At 41.0% G+C, this 18,689-nt stretch overlaps 1 protein-coding gene across 5 annotated transcripts in view; it reads right to left on the bottom strand.

Annotated features, from left to right (window-relative positions):
• Positions 1-18,689, bottom strand: part of BCAS3 (BCAS3 microtubule associated cell migration factor) — a 296,865-nt gene that overhangs the window by 265,386 nt on the left and 12,790 nt on the right. For all 5 annotated transcript variants that reach the window (XM_059487012.1, XM_059487010.1, XM_059487013.1 and 2 more), the window contains exons 6-7: positions 16,899-16,980; positions 10,231-10,303 (exon numbers count right to left, since the gene is read on the bottom strand). In XM_059487012.1, the coding sequence (XP_059342995.1) occupies positions 10,231-10,303; positions 16,899-16,980 (155 nt within the window). The remainder of the gene's footprint in view (positions 1-10,230; positions 10,304-16,898; positions 16,981-18,689) is intronic.

Raw genomic sequence — 18,689 nt, forward strand, 5'->3', positions numbered from 1 at the left:
ACAAAGTTTCTTTAAAGCCCAGCCTAAAGCACAGACTTGTTTTTATTAATTAGTTTTGGTGCCTTTAAGAGGAGACAAAAATATTAAAATTTACACTGAAATCCTATTTAAAGTAACTAATAGTTCAAGATAATCTCTTACTAGGCCCAGCTTTAACAACCTGCAGGAGTAAAAAAAAAAAAAAAAAAAAATAGAATTTGCTGTAAATATTAGGTTGCTAAGAGCCTGAACTGGAATATAATTTCCAAACTTGTAGAGACAACAGGTGAGAGAGAAGTGACAGCAATTGCAAGGAACTGGCTGCTCAAGGTATATCCAAAGGATTTGCACAGAAAATTACTCCACAAAGTTGGGTTTGCTTTTTTAAATTATACTCCATAAAGCATCAAATCTACCAATAAATTGCTGCTAAAAAAGGCTATTTCCATGTGGGCATGAGGAGGATGCTGACAGTGACCCAAGTCTTTAATCAGCAGGAGTGCTTACAATTCTCCTGTTCCACCTCTCTGGTGCTTCGCAGAAGGGGAAGAGAAGCAAAACAAACCAGAGCACAGAGTTAATTAATTGAATATTGGAAAAATTCCTGCCTGAACCTTTACACTGGAAAGTTGAAGCATGAGATTTGATTATGATCTTTGTAGCAATATTAGGAACACGGTGAGACCACAAAGACAATTCTGTTCTCCTCAAGGGCCCTGAAGAAGGTTTGCTCAGATTAACAGATTTCAATTCTGGAAGGATCATCTTCTCTTTCCAGGCCATGCACAAAATGTCCCAGAAGCTCAAAGAAATTATTTTTTACCAAGCAACCTAATCTTGTCTTAAAAGACTTTGACCAACAATGAGTCCTCTATTTTTATGGTGAGTGGTTCCAACATTTTGATCCTTTTATTTTTATTAAATGACTTCTTAGTGCCTGACAGAATTGGTGCATATTCTGCTTTTTGGCTTCTGTGTCTCTGTCAAGGACACAAAAAGGCTCATTGCCCTCAGTTACCTTTTGTCAGTAACCACCCAGAGCAGTCCAGGCACCAAGAAAGTGAAAAAAACTTTTGAGCCTTAAGTTGTAAAGTTTGTTTTCCAGGCCTAGCACCAAACTCCTGTAAACCCTCCTCAGCAGAGCAATTCTCTCCCTCCTTCTGAGGGATGCACACCAGAATGAAAACTTTAAAAAAATAATAAATTCAGTTATTTCTTTCTAAACACCACTGCAGAAAGAGCTTTCATTAGGACTTTCATCATCTACAGGTTCTCCGCATCCCATCTTTTCACAATAAAAAACTCCACTCTGTAAGTAATTTTCTAATTTATGGTATTTAATAGATTCATTCAAAATCGGTAAAAGCAGCACAAAATTTTTCAGAAAGTGACACTTCCCCCAAAATGTGTGTGCAGCACTGAATCACAAAGCAGCAGAGACATTTTAAGTGCACCACAAATTGCAAAAAGCATGGAAACACTTATTTCTAAATAAGAAAAACCTGTACCAACCTTAGACACATGTTACTAAATCTAATCCTGGAAATACAAGGGAGTTATTTGATACAGCGCTAAAATAGATGTGTTAAACACCAGGAGATACAAACTTCACCTTTGCACCTTCCTCAAATGGTTTGATCAAGTCTATCAGCCCAGGAAAAAAACTCACCTTATCTGTGTACTTCACCAAAAATATTTTTATTGCTTGCCCATGACACAAAAAATCACCAAGTCTGCAGAAATCATTTTGTAACAGGTAAAATGAGTCAGGGTTCAGGCTTAGGAATCTCCTGTTTTCTCACTATAAGGAATAATTTTATTTCTGTTAGCTCATCACTGAAGCATTCCTTCACAGGGCAGGGTCTAAGTGCACCTGGAATGACCCAGGAAGGTCTGGCTGAAGGATTGATTGAGGGATTGGTTGAAGGACTGGTTTCTGTCTCCTGAATAACTCTGGCCATGGTCTGTGAGAGAACCTGAGACTCCTCAGTGACTTTTCCATTTCTGACTACTTTCAACAACCATTACCCCACTGCTGTTCCATGAAACCAACAGTTCCTTCACTTCCCATCTGTAGCTGAGGTGACAGACATCAATTAGGGGGGAAATTTTAAAACTGGGTTTTTGCAAATATTGATTATTGCAACAGATTCTATGAGAGAAAATAAAAGGGGAATCCTTAAAAATATCAAATAGCAACCTCCAAATTCCTTATTTTGGCAGCTCCTCCCACATCCAGCAGCACATAACATGCTTTGACTGTTGTGCTCTCTCTGCTATCCCTCACCTTCATCATCAGAAGATTCTTTCTGGGTTTGAGGGGGTTTTATGGGGCTTGTTTTTACGTTTCAGAGCTGACGAGAGCCCAGAGCCACCTTGGTGTCCCCAGCATGCGGCACTCCCGCCATGGAGTGTAAAACCCAGCACAAGCTGCCTCCTCAGCTGTGCCTGTGCAGGGAGAGCCGGGTGTGACACACTTTCCACTGCGGTGACACGTGCCACATGTTCCAGAGCAGAGCTGTCCCATCACATTGCCACTGGGTAATGCAGGCAGATTAGCGGCAGCTCCCGAGATCTGGCTGTCTGCTTGGCCGTGGCTATCACTGAGGGGAAAGTACAGCTGGAGCTCCACTTGGGAATCAGGATTATTTTTTCTGGTATATTCTAGACTAGATTTTGCTTGTTTGTAGCCAAACAAGCTTTTTATACACAATTTATGAACCTGCACTGGCTGGTTGATCATCCTATGAACACGCACAAAAGCGAACGCATTTCTGTAAATCTTTGCTTATGTTCATGAAGATTAAGTTCTGACACAATACAACTGCATTTATCATACCTCTGTGAACCCCTAATATTTCTGTGATCAGCTGATTAAGCCACAATCTGATGTGTTTCCCCCAAAAAATACAAAATTTAAGAGTTGTCTTGCCCTTCCTACTGTCAAATGAAGCAGAACTCACCACTAAAATAAATGCACATAATTTGTATTGCAGTAAGAGCCCCACAGATCTCCAAGATCATGCAAGATGGACCAAAATCAAAAATGCAGCAATTTTTGCATAATAAGAGACAGCCACACATCACAGCTTAAGAGGAAAAGATCACATTTCTGGGAGCACAGCTCTGAGAACAAATTGATGCTGAAATACCTCAGCTCCAGCCAAATTCCACCAAGCACATGTAGAACCCAAACTGAGCATTTTGTGAAGCCACTTACAGCCTCAGCTAGACATGGATTTTTTGAAGTGCCAGAATTTCTAACACTCCAAAGCAATATCAGCTTTTTTCTTTGTTCTGAGGCATTTGTACTGACAGAATTTCCTGACTAATGGTGTATGAGAAGACAGCACAGTTAACACAGATTGCAGCTGATTATTTAAGTATATATACAATTATTGTATTTATCTGAGGCATGTTCCTCCTCAACCTGTGAGCATCAGAATCCCCACCTCGTGTGGGACTGCACATTCATCAACCAGCACTGAAAAATTTTCCTGCTACCACTAAAACTTCATGAAGGACCAAATATTTCATCCTGTTGGCTCTTGTACCCATTTCCAGCTCATTTTTTCCCCCCTTTCTGCGCTCTCCCCTCATGATTCACGCGCCTCACAGGCCCCTCGGCCTCTCCCCTCAGCACCAACAAAGGCCGCGCTAAGCCGGCGGCTCCAGGTCGCCCTCAGAACCACTCTGGGGCTTCACCACTAAGCACAAAACCTTGCCCTGACCTGTCTAAACTAAAATTCTTTTGCCCTCGGTGTCATTAACGGCGTAAGAAACCCGTGGGGTTGTGCAACACTTCATCACCTCGGCATTAGGCAGCCGCTGCCGGCAGTTGCGTGACGGAGATCATTAGAAGATGTCTGTCAGCTGCACAGGACTCTGCTAAATCTTCATTGTTTATATGCCAGTTTATGGCTCAAATGACAATTTCTGAGGAGCTTGAAAACAATACTGATTCCAAGAAATAATTAGAGGGTTTTAGAGTGCGTATGACTGAAGCTGAGCAGGAATGAGCTCAGATGTTCTGGTTAAAGCACTTGAAAAGTGCTCTGAACAGCAAAGCTGCTCTGAGGTTCTGGTCACATCAGGTAGGCCAGAATCTCCCCAAGTGCCCATTAATTATATGTTCTTTGGCATTTCTAACTCTTTTATGACTCGAATCACAGACCACATTCTACAGATGTGCAGAGTTCTCACCGTAGCTGAACTCACCAAAAGCTGGGTTGAAATGACAAAATAATACCTGAAAATAATACCTGAAAATAATTACTTGTAGAGCCCCATGAGCAGCAAAAGGAATATTCTGCTTTTCCTTAAATTGGTCTTAAAGCTGAAATCCTCCATTAAATTGCTTAACATCAAAAACAAACTTCAGTTTATTTTATATCCTTTCTCTCAATGAAGACAACGATGCAGCCACCTCCTCTACTGGAGCACTTTTCATTACATTTGGAGGAATTTCCCAGTTAAAGGTGGTTGATATTCCCAGGAGGAATTACAATTGCTAAGGAAAGGCACACAGCAACACAGCATTCTCCCCAGAGTCACCTGATGCTGAAATGGGAGATGCAGCTCTTCCAGTTGTGCAGGCAAAATTGATTAAAACATTGTGTTATTTCATTATTGCCTCACTGTAAAATATTATCATTTAAATGCTCTATTAATAATTTTAATTGCCATTAATTTTAAAAATAAGTCTCTGAGCAGCCATCCAAAAATGCGTGAGGGGGTCTCCTCAGGTGATATTCTAATACATTACCTAGTCAGAATTAAAAGAAAGAAGGCATTAAGGAAGATCTCTTTTTAAGCACATGACTTAATGCTTTTTCACAAAGCAGGAGCCTTCTAAATCTCTAGTTTGAATTACTGAAGAAATATTCACTGAGTTATAAATTGAAATTTGCAAAATTGAAATTTAAACCTAAAATACATTCATTCTGCTTAAAAAAAGCAAACTAAAGAAAAATAATAATTATATCAGAGTTTTTTAATTGTATTTTGTTTTTTCCTCTAATGTGGAGATTTAAAAGGGGCTCATCCATATATGAATGGCTGAACTCAGCAAACTCCCATATTTTGTCTGTATATTAAACATTTTTGAAGAAAGGAAAGGAAAAGCACAGGAAGGACTTGAGAGAGCCCATGCTAAGGGAGAAAATGGCATTCAGTAACAGATGCAAAGTTCAAATACTGCCAAGTTGTAGGGAATGACTCGAGTGGCAGCAGTTGTGTAACAACACAGAAACAGGGGCTGGAAGTTGAAGCAGTTCGCAAACAGCTGCTCCAACTACGAGCAAGAAGTGACTGCACTTGTTTAGGAAAAAACATATTAAAGAGCATCCTCTGTGAACCCACTGGGATCTGATGGCTTTAAGTGTCCTCAAGAAAAGAGAGCAACTTCAATCACCCTGAAATTTCTGCTTTCCAATGTCCTTTAAATCCTTCCTACACTACAGAACACAGGAATAACCCTAAAACATACAAAAAAGAAAATACAATCCTCAACTGCTCTCCGGCTCTGTCACGTTGATTTATAACAGTTATTTCTAAGACAGACAAAAACACACAGATGCAAACAATTACTCTATTTTTGTAGGCAACAAGTGAGGTGGGTGGTAACTGAGAAATTTTGAAAAATCCTGTCACAATATTCCGTTTTTTCTGAAGTAACCCTCAGCACACAACAAACGCTCGCCACATCAGAGACTTTCCAGGGCCTGAAGGGCCACTTTGATTCCAGCCCGCTGCAGGCATTAGTGGGGACGTAATTAGGGTAAAAAGTTCAACCACAGTTCCATGTCTAGAGTGCTGCCAGAAATAAATTTCCTCTCATTCACTGGTTTCTACTGTACCCTCCCTGAGAAACATATTGAAAACACATTTATCTTTGTAGAGTTTGTTCCTCTTCTAATTAACTTTATAGCGTTTACAGTATTTAATAATTTAAAGTGGAATTTAAAGTGGCCCTGGAAGTGGCAGCCCTGCCTGTAATGGTGCTGTGCATTATCTTTTCCCTGTGGTGCTTCTTTTGACAAGTTACTGGGGGCAGCTTTGTGCTCCAGCTGGTTTCATCTGGACTTCCTTCCCTCCATCCTTCCCATCCCTTCATCACGACACACAAAGGGGTTGGAGCAGCAGTAAAACAAAACTCAGCTCAGAAATCTGCTGTTCCAAACCTCCACTGCATCCCAAGGATGCCTTGGAAAAGGTTCATCTTTTTACAGCTTCATAAATCAAAGCTTTAGAAGGTCAAAACTACCCATGGTTCTCACCAGCTGGTCAAGGTTTGACCCCAAATACTCATTTTCTCCCAGTTTTGATCCAAGATTAACAGTTTATTATAGTTCAAAGGTTATTTCTTACTCTAGATTCACTGAGACAAACATTTAGAGTATCAGAGGAACTCCAGAGCTTTCCTGCCCTTGGTATTTACACATGGAAACACCACCTTATTCCATTAAAGCTCCATCTCCTGGCATTGGAATCCATGAGAAAATTCACAGAATTACCAGCAAACATCACTTCAACATTACAAAAAAAGCACATTTTTATAATCACAGAATAAACTTACAAGAAAATATGAAGAGCTCTTTTTAAGATGGAGATTCTACCTTTAGCACACCAAAAGGAATTTAAACTACTTTATTCCTCTCTCAGGATCTTAAAAGCCACCACACAACCTGCTAAGGCTAAACTGAATTCTCCCAAAAGAAATCAGAGAGGAAAATGTTTTTCATCTACTGGAAGGGAAGGAAGTGTTTGCAAGGCAGCTGACACCACACAGCTCTGCAGTTAATGAGGCTTTGCAGTTATGCAGCAGCACAAGAACCTCTGGGACTCAAATCCCCACAGGTAGCAGAAATGAGAGAGTTTTGCCCAACTTTAGAGATCTTACTGTACTTTTCTGAACATAATAATTAAATAAAATTTGCTTTCTAGGCTTGAGTCTTCACAAAATCTAAATTTTGCACAGTCTTCAATAAAAGGCCACAAGTACTTCACAAACTTCATGAAATCTAATTTCACAGTGCCCAACACAATTGAAAATCACAACCATGTGGCCCAGACCATTTTTCTGTGTGATTTCAGAAAACAAAGCGCATTTTCTATCTGCAGTGAGCACACCCTTTGCACAGCCCAAGGCAGGGCTGAGCCAGGTGAGCCCTCACCATCACCACAAGGAAAAAACAGAGGAAATTTCTGGAATTTCAGGGCAGTCCAGAAAGAGCTCCCCTGAGCAGTGTCTGGGAACAAAAACTTCATTCACCAGAGCTCATTTCCTCCTCCTGGGTGATCCTTGCAGGGGCTTTGCTGTCTGTGTCTGACAATTCATTTCTCAGCCAGCTCATCTGAGGCACTAAAGGCTACAGACACTTGGAGTGGACACTGGATTTTAGCACTACCCAGAGCCTGACCGGGCTCACATGACTCTGAAATATAAAACGAGAAAATATTAATGCTTTAATTGTGCTGTTACTCATGGGAAGCTGCTTCCTAAACCTGAGCACTCCCACAGACACATTCCTGAGCTGAAGCTGGGTTAGGGTTAGCAGGATTTCATCTACAGTAGGCCTGAGAATAAAGCACACGCTTCCTGAAAATCCACTGTCAATTGATTTGCCTTGTAAACAGATCAGCAGGAGAAAAAAATGCTGGCTAGCCAAAGTTACACATTTTGTTTGCTCCAACTACTCCTCCTTCTTTAATTTACCCTAATTTCCTCTCTCCTCCCATGATTAATAAAGATTACCTCTTGCTTCTCATGCCCTTGAATGACCTCCATCCAATTCTTCAAGTCATCCAAAATTTTCCACCACTTGATAGCATCAAACTCATTCATCTTTCTAAAATTATAAACTCAAACACCAGCACAGGCTAGAGGCTGCTGAAGGGGCCATTCCTGAGCTGCACTCTCCCCAAAGGCCTCAAACTCTTACATTTTAATCATCTATTACTGATTGTTTAATTAGTTACACCTGCAGCATCAGCTGATTCTCATACAGCCTATGTGAGATTATGGCATAATCTGTTAATCTTTAGCAAAATGATTTGGCTGTTTGGACACAGGACAAGGGAACCAAAATATCAAATGTTTTTTGTAAGGATGGCTTAGAGATCCAGATCTGGAGAAAGGCTTTAGGAGCATGTGGTGACCCTGCCCCCTCGTCCTTCACGTGCTTTTATTTCCCTCCTGGAATGGTCCTTTTGATTCTTTTCAGCTTTCTTGTTACCTGTATTATCTACTGAAGGGCACATTTGCAATCTCTCTATTTATTCTCACCTGTTTTTTTAATAACCTGAATTAAAACAGAATTATCGTGGTTGGTTTCCCTTTAAACTTCTCCATTAGTTAAACTGAAGTATTTATTTAACATTTACATTTGAACAGAACAAAAGTAATGTATTTTGGACCTCTCTGGTGTATTTGAAAGTGTTTTTACAGATCCAGTCTGTTCCAAAGTATGGCTTAAACAACCCATGTGGGGAAAATAGAGATATCTTAATGTTTCACCACCTAGGAAATGCATTCATGTGCACCAAACCCATCCATTAATTTTGTGTGTCTATAAAGATTTGTTTGTCTTATCACCAGGAACAAGCAGGCATGTCTTTACAACCCTCCACAACCCCAACATTTAGTCAGATATTCTTTCTTTTTTGGTTTTCCTTTTAATTTGCAAATCTGTAATCTAAGACTGAAGCTGACTGAACCAACCTCTAAACGAGCAGGGAAATACCAGCCAAAAACCACAATCTGTTTCCCATTTCTGTGTCAGGACTGCATCTTTTGGGGGGCTGTGAAAACAATTGTTTTGAAAAGATTATACAGTGAATCATAGACTGGTTTGGGTTGGAAAGGGACCCTTAAAAATCATCCAGGCCAACCCCCCTGTGAAACATTTCAGCTGGAAAAATGTGATTCTAAAATACAAAAATGTGTGTACCAGAAAATCAGATATGAGGCAGAAGTTCCATCTTGTTGATGAGTATGAAATGATCACATACAAGAATAGAAAACAAAATCTATTAGCAGGAAATTCATCTGGGAGTTAATTAATAATGGTAACAACACAGAATGATTTAGAAATTACAATATTATGGTGTTGAAAACACATGAGGGGCTTTTTTCTGAGGAAAGCAGAAAGTGCCCAGAATCTTTGAATTATTTTCCATTAACAGGAATACAACAACACAGTGAAAATAATTATCTTCAGGGTTTGTTCATTCCTCAGGTACCTCAGCTTCTAAAACAAGACTGTAAGGAAGATTTTTACTAAACCAACACATGCTTTACATATAAATACACTGATTGGAAAAAGACAGAGCAATATTTGCACCTCTAATTTATAAATAGTTAAAAGGTAGGGAAGAAAAGGAGAAAAATCACCATAAACCAGTTTTTGCAAGTTGTAAACACATAAAGAAAAAATTCACTTCTCTGTCTTATGTGGATTTTAATTCAAACATTTAAGGCAGGTGATATTAAAATTGCAATTTAACACAGCAATACCAGAGAAAGGTAAAGATTTGACAGTTCTTCCTTCACACACACAGTGATTAATTCTTAATTGAAAAAGGTGTGGCACAGAATTAGTCTTACAATTGTAAGAAGATTTACTTCAGCTGCTCAGCCATTAAATGGCTGTGTAGAGGATTACTCCTGAAAAGCAAATATTTTCCTGTAGGTAGAGATATAAATCCTGTGCATTGTCTGAATCAAACATAAAATATCTCAATGGCCTCTTTTCTGGAGAGAGCACAAAACAAGAGTGTAAACTGATTTTTGTAACTCAAGGAAGGAGGTTTAACGTGTATTTTGTTAATACATGTGTATTAATACAGTGTGTGGCTGCAACAATGAAATGCTTGGTATTTGTAATTCATTTGCTGCTTGAAAAATTACTTTTTAAGACACAGAGATTGCTTTAAACACTTCACAATAATAATTCTGACTTGGCTTAATATCAGAAAAGGTTAATCATAAAGTTGTGATTCCACTGAGAATAAAATAAACTTTAAATACCTCTTTATTTATTTTATATCAAGAGTCTCTTTTTCATTCCTTTCCAAAAGCTTAAGTCATAGGAAAATATATGTTGACACACCAAAAAAAATAGTTTAAAGCCACATCCCAGTGTTATCTCATGAAGAAAAAAGGAACAAAGTTTAAAGATGTCATCTGCTGGGCTGTTCAGATGGCAATACAATTTCTATATTCCTTTTATCCACAGAAAACATTCTTACCCAGAAGACCCAATGCTTTTGCACACACCAAGCAGAGGCCTCTTCTCAGCAAAATTATCACATTTCTGAGCACCTGGCAAGAGGGAAAACAAAAGAAAAGAAAAAGCAAATCACCACGTGCTGTTTGTACGGTTTCCAAGTTCAGGTTGGGGCCCAATATTCTGAATATAACACAGAGCTCCCAGCTTGTGCAGGGAGGGGACAGAAATTCACATCACAGGCAGAGCTGGGAGAGAGATGAAAATGAGAAACAACACAAGCAGCAAAACATGGCCAGGCTTTGGGAGTGATTTTCTGTTCATCCCACCAGGGCTGGGGTTCTGGACAGAAACAAGTGGTTCCTTCTCACTTTTCATTGTATTTTAGGAATTTCTCTGCAGCTCAGCCTGGGTTCACACCTTGGTTTCCAGTTTGCAGAAATGGAAGCAGGAGTGCCAAGCTCAGAGCAGCCCCTGCAGCCCCTGCCCAAGCAAACAGGAGGAGAAACCCAAACCACATCAATCTGTTCCACCAGCAGGAGATCTGAACCTTTAAAAAAACAACCTCCAATGGAACCACAGCTCCTACAGCACATCCCATCCCCTTCCAGGCTGCTGAGCCCACAGAGCCCAGCAGAGCTGGTCTGGGCCAGGCTGGGCCAGCTGTGCCTGCCCTGGGACCCTGTCCCACACCTGTGCCACCAGCCTGGCATTGGAACCCTGTCCCACACCTGTGCCACCAGCCTGGCATTGGAACCCTGTCCCACACCTGTGCCACCAGCCTGGCATTGGAACCCTGTCCCACACCTGTGCCACCAGCCTGGAACAGGGACCCTGTCCCACACCTGTGCCACCAGCCTGGAACAGGGACCCTGTCCCACACCTGTGCCACCAGCCTGGCATTGGAACCCTGTCCCACACCTGTGCCACCAGCCTGGCATTGGAACCCTGTCCCACACCTGTGCCACCAGCCTGGCACTGGAACCCTGTCCCACCCCAGTGCCACCAGCCTGGCACTGAGATCCTGTCCCACTCCAGTGCCACCAGCCTGGCACTGGGACCCTGTCCCACTCCAGTGCCACCAGCCTGGCACTGGGACCCTGTCCCACTCCAGTGCCACCAGCCTGGCACTGGGATCCAGCCCTGGCACTGGGACCCAGCCCTGCTGTGCCCCCAGGCTCCCTCACACCTCCACCCCAGCACAACCAGACTGTTAAAGACGCCACACTTCTTAAAATGGGGTTTTAAGAGTTTGGAGAGCTTTGCTTTATTGCTGTGTAAACAGAAATAAAACTGAAATTGAGTTTTTAAAGAAAAAAAAAAATCTCACTTCTGCTTGTGAACAATGTTTAACTGAATTCCAGGGTATGTTTCTACCCAACTTAAATAACAAAGTAACAACCAATACCACGACTACTAAATTTCATCCACTTTCTTTCAACCTTTGCCTTTTTCATTATCTATCTATAGGTCTGCACATGTGAAGTGAATAATGGAATTTTTTTTCTCCATTATACACCAAACCCTTTGATCTCTAAAGAATATTAGTGATATAGTCTGCTCAAAATTGAAATCTTGAATAGTGCTGTACAGAACTAAATCATTTATTCAGAAAGGCACAACAATTAACAATATACATTTTGACACAGCAGACTGTTAATTATTAATGACTCAGGTACATGCATTTAATTTGTAACAAACACTGCTGAGTCCTCTCAACTGTACCAGGAAAAATCTTCCCTCCTACACCTTTGGGTATTTATAAAGTCAAATGGATCCCATCAATAACTCCACCATCAACAATAGCTTTACAAATAACCTAAACCAGCCAGATGGATTTTCCTTTTATTCCTATTATTCCAAGCTCTTTGGTGAGTCAAACCTGTACTGTATGTACTGACCTGGAAATTGATAAATGAAACATAAAAGTCTTCTTAAGAGTCTGGCAACCCATTTGTTTCCCTCAGCGCAGGTAACAGATGAGTCCCATTTGTTCTGCTCCCAGCACCAGTGAAATGCTGACTACCAGCCCTGCTGACACTGATTCAAGTGCAGCCAGGATTTCACCTGGAGGATTTAACTCTACCTTTTTCCTTCTTTTTTCACTAGGATATATTAGAGACACAAATTCAGGTGTTTATTTATGGTCTAATTTAATGACAAGGAAGGGGAGAGAAGGAGGAAAAATGTGGGGGGGAGTCAGGGAATCAAAATCAAAAGCAATGCCAGATTTAATACCCACAGCACAGATTTGCAAAATTTCTGCAATAGGTGCTTAAACTTCTGATTTCTGTCTATAATGACTCGAGTCCCTCAATTTTAAAAAATCCATTTCCTACTCCAGTACTTTCAGAATGTAAATATTAATAGTGCAGGAAAGGATCATTACTGGAGGCCTCTGAGGGCATTAAATCAGGTTAATAGCTGTCCCATCCACGAGATTGCACAGTGACATGTGTTGGGCTCTAATGGAGGCAGGAGCCTCTCCCAGGTCTGGGGTGGCATTTAATCCCCCAAGTTCTGCTGGATTAATTTTCATTTGTAAAATTGTGTTTATTTGCATGTGCGAGGCGCTGACGTGGCACACACCTGCTGCACACACAGTGTTTAACAAAATTGAAATGAAAAACAGCTCTCTAAATCCCCCCAAATACAAAAAGTATTGAAATCCTGTTGCAAAGTCTCTTTCTTAAACTCCTTTTATTCTAAATCCTTTTAACTCTGTCATATAACACTACAGCATTTATAAAATGCTGGAAATCCTGACAAATCACACAATTAAAGTAATGAAAACTGCCCTTCCTGCCAACAAGGCACCACCTTATCTACAGCTCCATTTAGCTAAATGATAGGTTGGGTTTTTTAAAAACCTCACTTCAGTTAGTGTGCTTAAAATTGAAAAAAAAAAAAAAAGGAGGGGAAAAAATCTCTCTGTAGCTAAATGAAATTCCATACAAATCAACATTTAGAAGTTTATGAAGTCAAAAGGTTACCCACACTAAGCTCAAAGCAGCTTAGAGCCTGTCCTGCTGATGAAACTGTGAATTGGGAGCCCAGGGCCTGCTAAGGCCACCCAATAATGCCAATAAAAAGAGTGACAGCAGCACCCAAAGCAGCACATCTTGGAGCACAATGAAAAGGGAGCCCAGAGGATGGCACAGGAACTCAAAGCTGCCCAGAACTCTGGGGATGCCCCTGGTTTGCCACCAGGAGGACACTGCTGGGTGAATTTCACACTCTGACCTATTTAGCAGTGCTCAGAGGCACCATGTGTGGATTTCCCTGGTGTGTGATTCCACTGCTCAGTCCCATTTCATAATGGGTGCTGCTCCTGCTTCACTAAACCCCTCTCATTCCCATCTTTTCCTTGGAAACCTTGTGGCATTCATGGTCCTGGGGCAGTACCTGGGAATGCCCCAGGCTGGAATTCCCTCTCAGCCCAGCTGGGTGAAGGTTTCAGGTGCACTCGTCTAAAGCACCAGAAAACAATGAAATAATGAATTTATTTAATTTACGGTGTGATGAGGAAACACAGGTCAGGCCAAAGCTTCGAAGAAATTGGGATTTTACAGTGTTGCACCCCAAAATTCTCCCCTGTGATCTCCCTAAAAGAGACTAACTTGGAGAATTCCAGTCTGTAATTTCTATAATCCACAGCCATTGCCATTCATTATCGCCAAAACCCCAGCAGAGCTCAGACACACACCTGCACAACCAGCCCAAACCCTGCTTGTCCATCCAGCAGGGCCAGCCCCTCCACACAGAACCTGGGATTATTTTGGCCTTTTTGGGGATTTCAAACCACTGAGCCACCCAAGTGGCTGAACATACCCAAACCTCACATCTGCCTTCCTTTAGAAAGCAACCTAAATATTAAAGCTCTTTAAGTGTACCTGCACATAAAGCTGAGTCAGCTGTTGAGGTTCCAATCTGAATTTTACCAACATCAAAGATGGGAGCAGTGGAGAACAGGGATAAATCTGCTGCAATATTTCAACTCTCAATGGGTTTTAGTACCTCTAAATTCTTTCTATTTCCTTTTTTTATTTGCTTTTTTCCCCACTTATAAGTCAATTTGAGAGAACAGTCAAATTCACTGAGAGATGTAGGGCTATTATATCATCTTTCTGCAAGCAGCATAATCTAGAAAATGGCAATAAATTAATTCAGCTGGCTCGAGAAATTTATTTTCATAATGCTGAGACATGGAAATAGGTTTTACAGACAACCACTGATGTAAACTTCACCACAGCAGCCTGTCACCCCTGTGAGCAGGAACTGCCACACACAGAGCTGCTCCCTGCCTTTCTGAGTCTCTTGATTGATTTTTAAACTTGACAAATGGGACAGCACAAGGCAAAGCAGGTATTTGGCCAGGGGCTTGTAAAATGACCTGGGATAAGTAATAAAAAATGGGAGATTGTAGCACTGACTTCCTTCAGAAAGCATCAATATTCTGATTTTGTAGGCGAAAGAACCACAAAGGTAACTGAAATAAATGTATCACTGCCTCAGCACTGAGAGAAAATCCAGACCTGGACACACAGAAACAACCCCAACCCCAGCCCAGCCCCAGATGTGGAAGTGGAGAAGAGCCACAGATGGCTCAGAGGAATTCCAGCTCAGAATTCCTGTCCCTGAGGCTGCCAGAGTCCAGACTGAGATGTTCTCATGGTCTAAACATGAGCTCTGCAAGCCCAAAATCTGCTCACAGGGCAAAGCCTCAGTCTCCAAAACCACCACATATACTGTGAACTGCACAGAATAATTAAAGCCCTGCCTAATGAGGGCCCTGGTAGGTGTGACCTGACCACGGAGAGGGGCTGATATCTGGAGGGTTTAGCATTGTTTACAGAAATCCCTCCATGTCTCATGGCCATCTGCTCCAGGCTGCTGAGCAGGACATCAAAGTGATGCAGCAGAGCTGGGCCAGCTTCTCTGGGTGCCTCAGAGCAGAGCAGAGCTGGGCTAGCCCAGGTTGGGTGCCTCAGAGCAGGGCACAGGTGCCACAGATGCCAGTCCCAGCAGCTCCAGGAGCTGGCCCAGCCCCTGAGCTAACAAACCTGCCCAGGAGCTGCTGCAGGAGATGCCCTGCATGAAAGAACCCCTCTGAAACAAGGCTGCATTATGCCACGAGGCACACCACGAGGCAGAGGATCTAACATCAAAGGGCTGCAGGTTTTAATGAAATAGTTGACAAACTATTAAGTTCTGCTGCTGTAAAGTCACCAAGTTAAAGCCATGAGCTTTCCTTTCACACCTGGGAATGAGCTGCTTATCACCAGCTCAGATCTGTTTCTAGAAACGTGCCAAATCCATCCACCAGGAGACTCCTATTTTCAATAATTCCCTTTTTACAGCTTTACAGTAAAACAGTGTTTGAGCCTGCTGATGGTAATCAGCTTCTCCTTTACAAATTCCTTTTATTTCGTTCAGAATCATTAAAGCTCATGAGTTAGTTATCTCAGGCCTCTTATTACAGCTTTACTTTTATCTGATTCCAGATACTGGTCAATGATACATTCATGTACTTTTAATCAAAGATTTATTTAAACCAAGCCATGTAAAAAGAGACCAAAACATGTTTTTAAAAGGTTTGGTTTAATTTAATATGAGTTAATTTAAATAGTTTTCTAATGTAGCAACTATCATTGTCAGATGCTAAATATATGGAATTTAGGGGCAGAAAGACAATAACTGCTTGAAGGAGTTCATGAGTGTGATTTACTTGATTAAAAAATCAAAACTTGCTTTAATACCAGAAAAAAACAGAACTCCCAGGTTCTTCAATTAATTTACTTCATTTTCATTTCCACTTCTCTTTCTCCTTTTTTTTTTCCTTTTAGAGAGGAAGGGGCACAGACATCCATCACTCAATGACACAAATAACAGCAGCTCACTGGGAATTATGCAGGGTTCCAGTAAATGGAATAAAGGAACAACAGGCTTGGAAAGTATTTCACTCTAGGTTACTTTAACCTGTAACAGTTACACACCCACACTTACTTTGTATATTCCTCTGCTTAGGAGATCACTAAAACAATATATAATATGTCTATCAAACATTCTTCATTTACTTTCTTTGAAACACACAAAATCAGTACAATTTACTAGGAATAATTTAAATGATAAGATTTTAGGCTGTATTTTTTGAGTTCATTAATTAATTCATAAAATAATTACTAGAAATTCTAAACCAGCATAGTCCCCAAACTATGGGGTCATACTAGAAATACGTTCTTTTAATCCACAAAGTAAAACTACCAATTTAATTTAAACCTAAACACTTCTTTCAAAAATCAACAATTAGATTGGGTTTGGATGGAACAGAATAATTTTTTAGAGGAATTTCCTTGTTTATGGACATTTGCTCCGATTTTGCAGCAAGTTCTTTTCAGGGTTAACTCAACTTCTGGAAGAATCCTGTTAAATGAAGCAGCTTGGTTTAGAATTTGATAAAATGTTATTTAAGCAGAGGCAGAGAGGAGCTGCACTCAAGGGATGATAAAATGTAAATGACTGAAAGGGTCTGAGACAGAGTAAAGTTAATATAAAACAAGGAGAAATTGAACAAACCAGAAGCCAGTGGCACCCCAAAACACAAACCCTGTTTTGTGAGTTTAACTGGAGTGGATGAGCAGAGTTTTTCGAGAGTTCTGTGGATGCTGAAGGGTTTGGGGCTGTACTCACTGATCTGAGGAGCTGGCAGGATCCGAGCGGCTCGAACCGGCCCGTGGCGCACCGAGAACAGCTCCTGGGCCTCCCCACTGATCTGCAAGGGCCAAAAAACAACTTACACCTGCAAAAATACATCCATTCAATGGCTAAAATACATCCATCCAATGGCTAAAATACATCCATTCAATGGCTAAAAATACATCTCTTCAGTGGCTAAAAATACACCTCTTCAATGGCTAAAAAGGTAGGTAGAAAGCCATTGTAGAGAGGTACATTGGTAACACTCTGCCTAAACAGCCACTGCCTTTTCTCCAATTGAAAATATAAATATAAGAAGTCTTGAATTGACTGTTCATGACCACACAGGTTTTGGAAGAAGCAAGACTTGAAGCTGATTAAAATTCACCAGAGTTCATCCCACATTTCACATGGTTCTAAAGGAAAATGCCAGCTCGCCAGAAATCAGTCAAGAGCGGCAAACATGGCTGAAAAAAGTGGGAGAATTTCATATATTGGTTCATTTCAAATTCACCAGGTGTGAAAGCCATGTTTAAAAATTGGTGGTCAGGCTACTTAAGCCTGTCACTGATGGCAATGTTGAAAAGATTAAACCAGAAGCAGCTCAGATGAATTTCCAGACTTCCTGCAATGGTCACTCAATGTATTTTCATAAGTGCCTGGAAATGGATCCGATATGGAACGTCAAACTGCAGGAAAATGGCAAACATTATGGAGCTCATTTCCAGCTAACCAACAACTTAAAACAGATGTAATGAGCCTCAGAACACGGCCAAGGCTGGCATCAAGTTTTGCCAAACAAGCAGCTTACAATATCAGAAGAGAACATGATTTGGAATAAGGTTCTTAGGAATCAATAAACTATAAATTCAAGAGAACTTTTGGAAATGTCATTTTATGGTTGTTTCCATTTCTTTCTGCACTTCAGCTCACACGTCCAAAAAAGTTAAAATACTCCTACTGTTTGAGCAGCAAATCCCAAGTACAGGACTCCTGGCTCTCAGCTTACATCCACTCTTGCCTGGTTATTTATTAGCACTGCTCTAGGTCATGGGGGAGAATGAAACCCACCCCATGAAGCACAATTATAAATAAAATTACTTTGAAAATAGCATTTACTACAGAGCTAAGCCACCTTTCTGCACACAATACAGAGAAGTGCTGCTTCTCCCTGTTAAGCCTGGAATTACACACAAGCTGCACAAATGTGGGGAAATAACATTTTAAGCCATTTTAGCCCAGAAGTTTATCAATTAAAATCACTGTTAATGACACCAACTCACTAAAGGTTTGCTGATGGCTTTTATCTGATCTTGAGCTTGGAGTGCAGTGTGGGGATAAAATGGATGAAAACATCTGTATCCAGAAAAAACAGCTCAGGAAAATGTAGAGCACAGCTAAGCAGAAAATGAGGAAAATTAAAGAGGGGCAGAGTAACAAAGAGATTTCAGAAATTAAGACAGCAGCACGTTCTCTGTCCACTGGAACACAGCAGCTCTATGCAAAGGGAAAGGAGGAAATGGAAAAGAAGAAAAATAGAAGGTTTGGGAACTATTATTCTTGGCAATTAAAGATTTTCCCCCAAACCATGCAAATGCTGTTTCACACGTGTGTGCACATCTCTGTGGAATGAAAACATGAGGCAAAGGAACCAGCACAACAAAGGTAAGGAAGGAGTGATTCCCATAAAATATCCAAACAGCTCAGACACCTCCCTCTCCTTTTGAACCCTGCCAGCAACCAGCCCCAGCTCCAACCTACTTCAAACAGAGCTCCAGTCCCCAA

The sequence above is a fragment of the Ammospiza nelsoni genome, chromosome 21 (genome assembly GCF_027579445.1).
Source record: "Ammospiza nelsoni isolate bAmmNel1 chromosome 21, bAmmNel1.pri, whole genome shotgun sequence".
In the NCBI taxonomy this organism is placed as follows: domain Eukaryota; kingdom Metazoa; phylum Chordata; class Aves; order Passeriformes; family Passerellidae; genus Ammospiza; species Ammospiza nelsoni.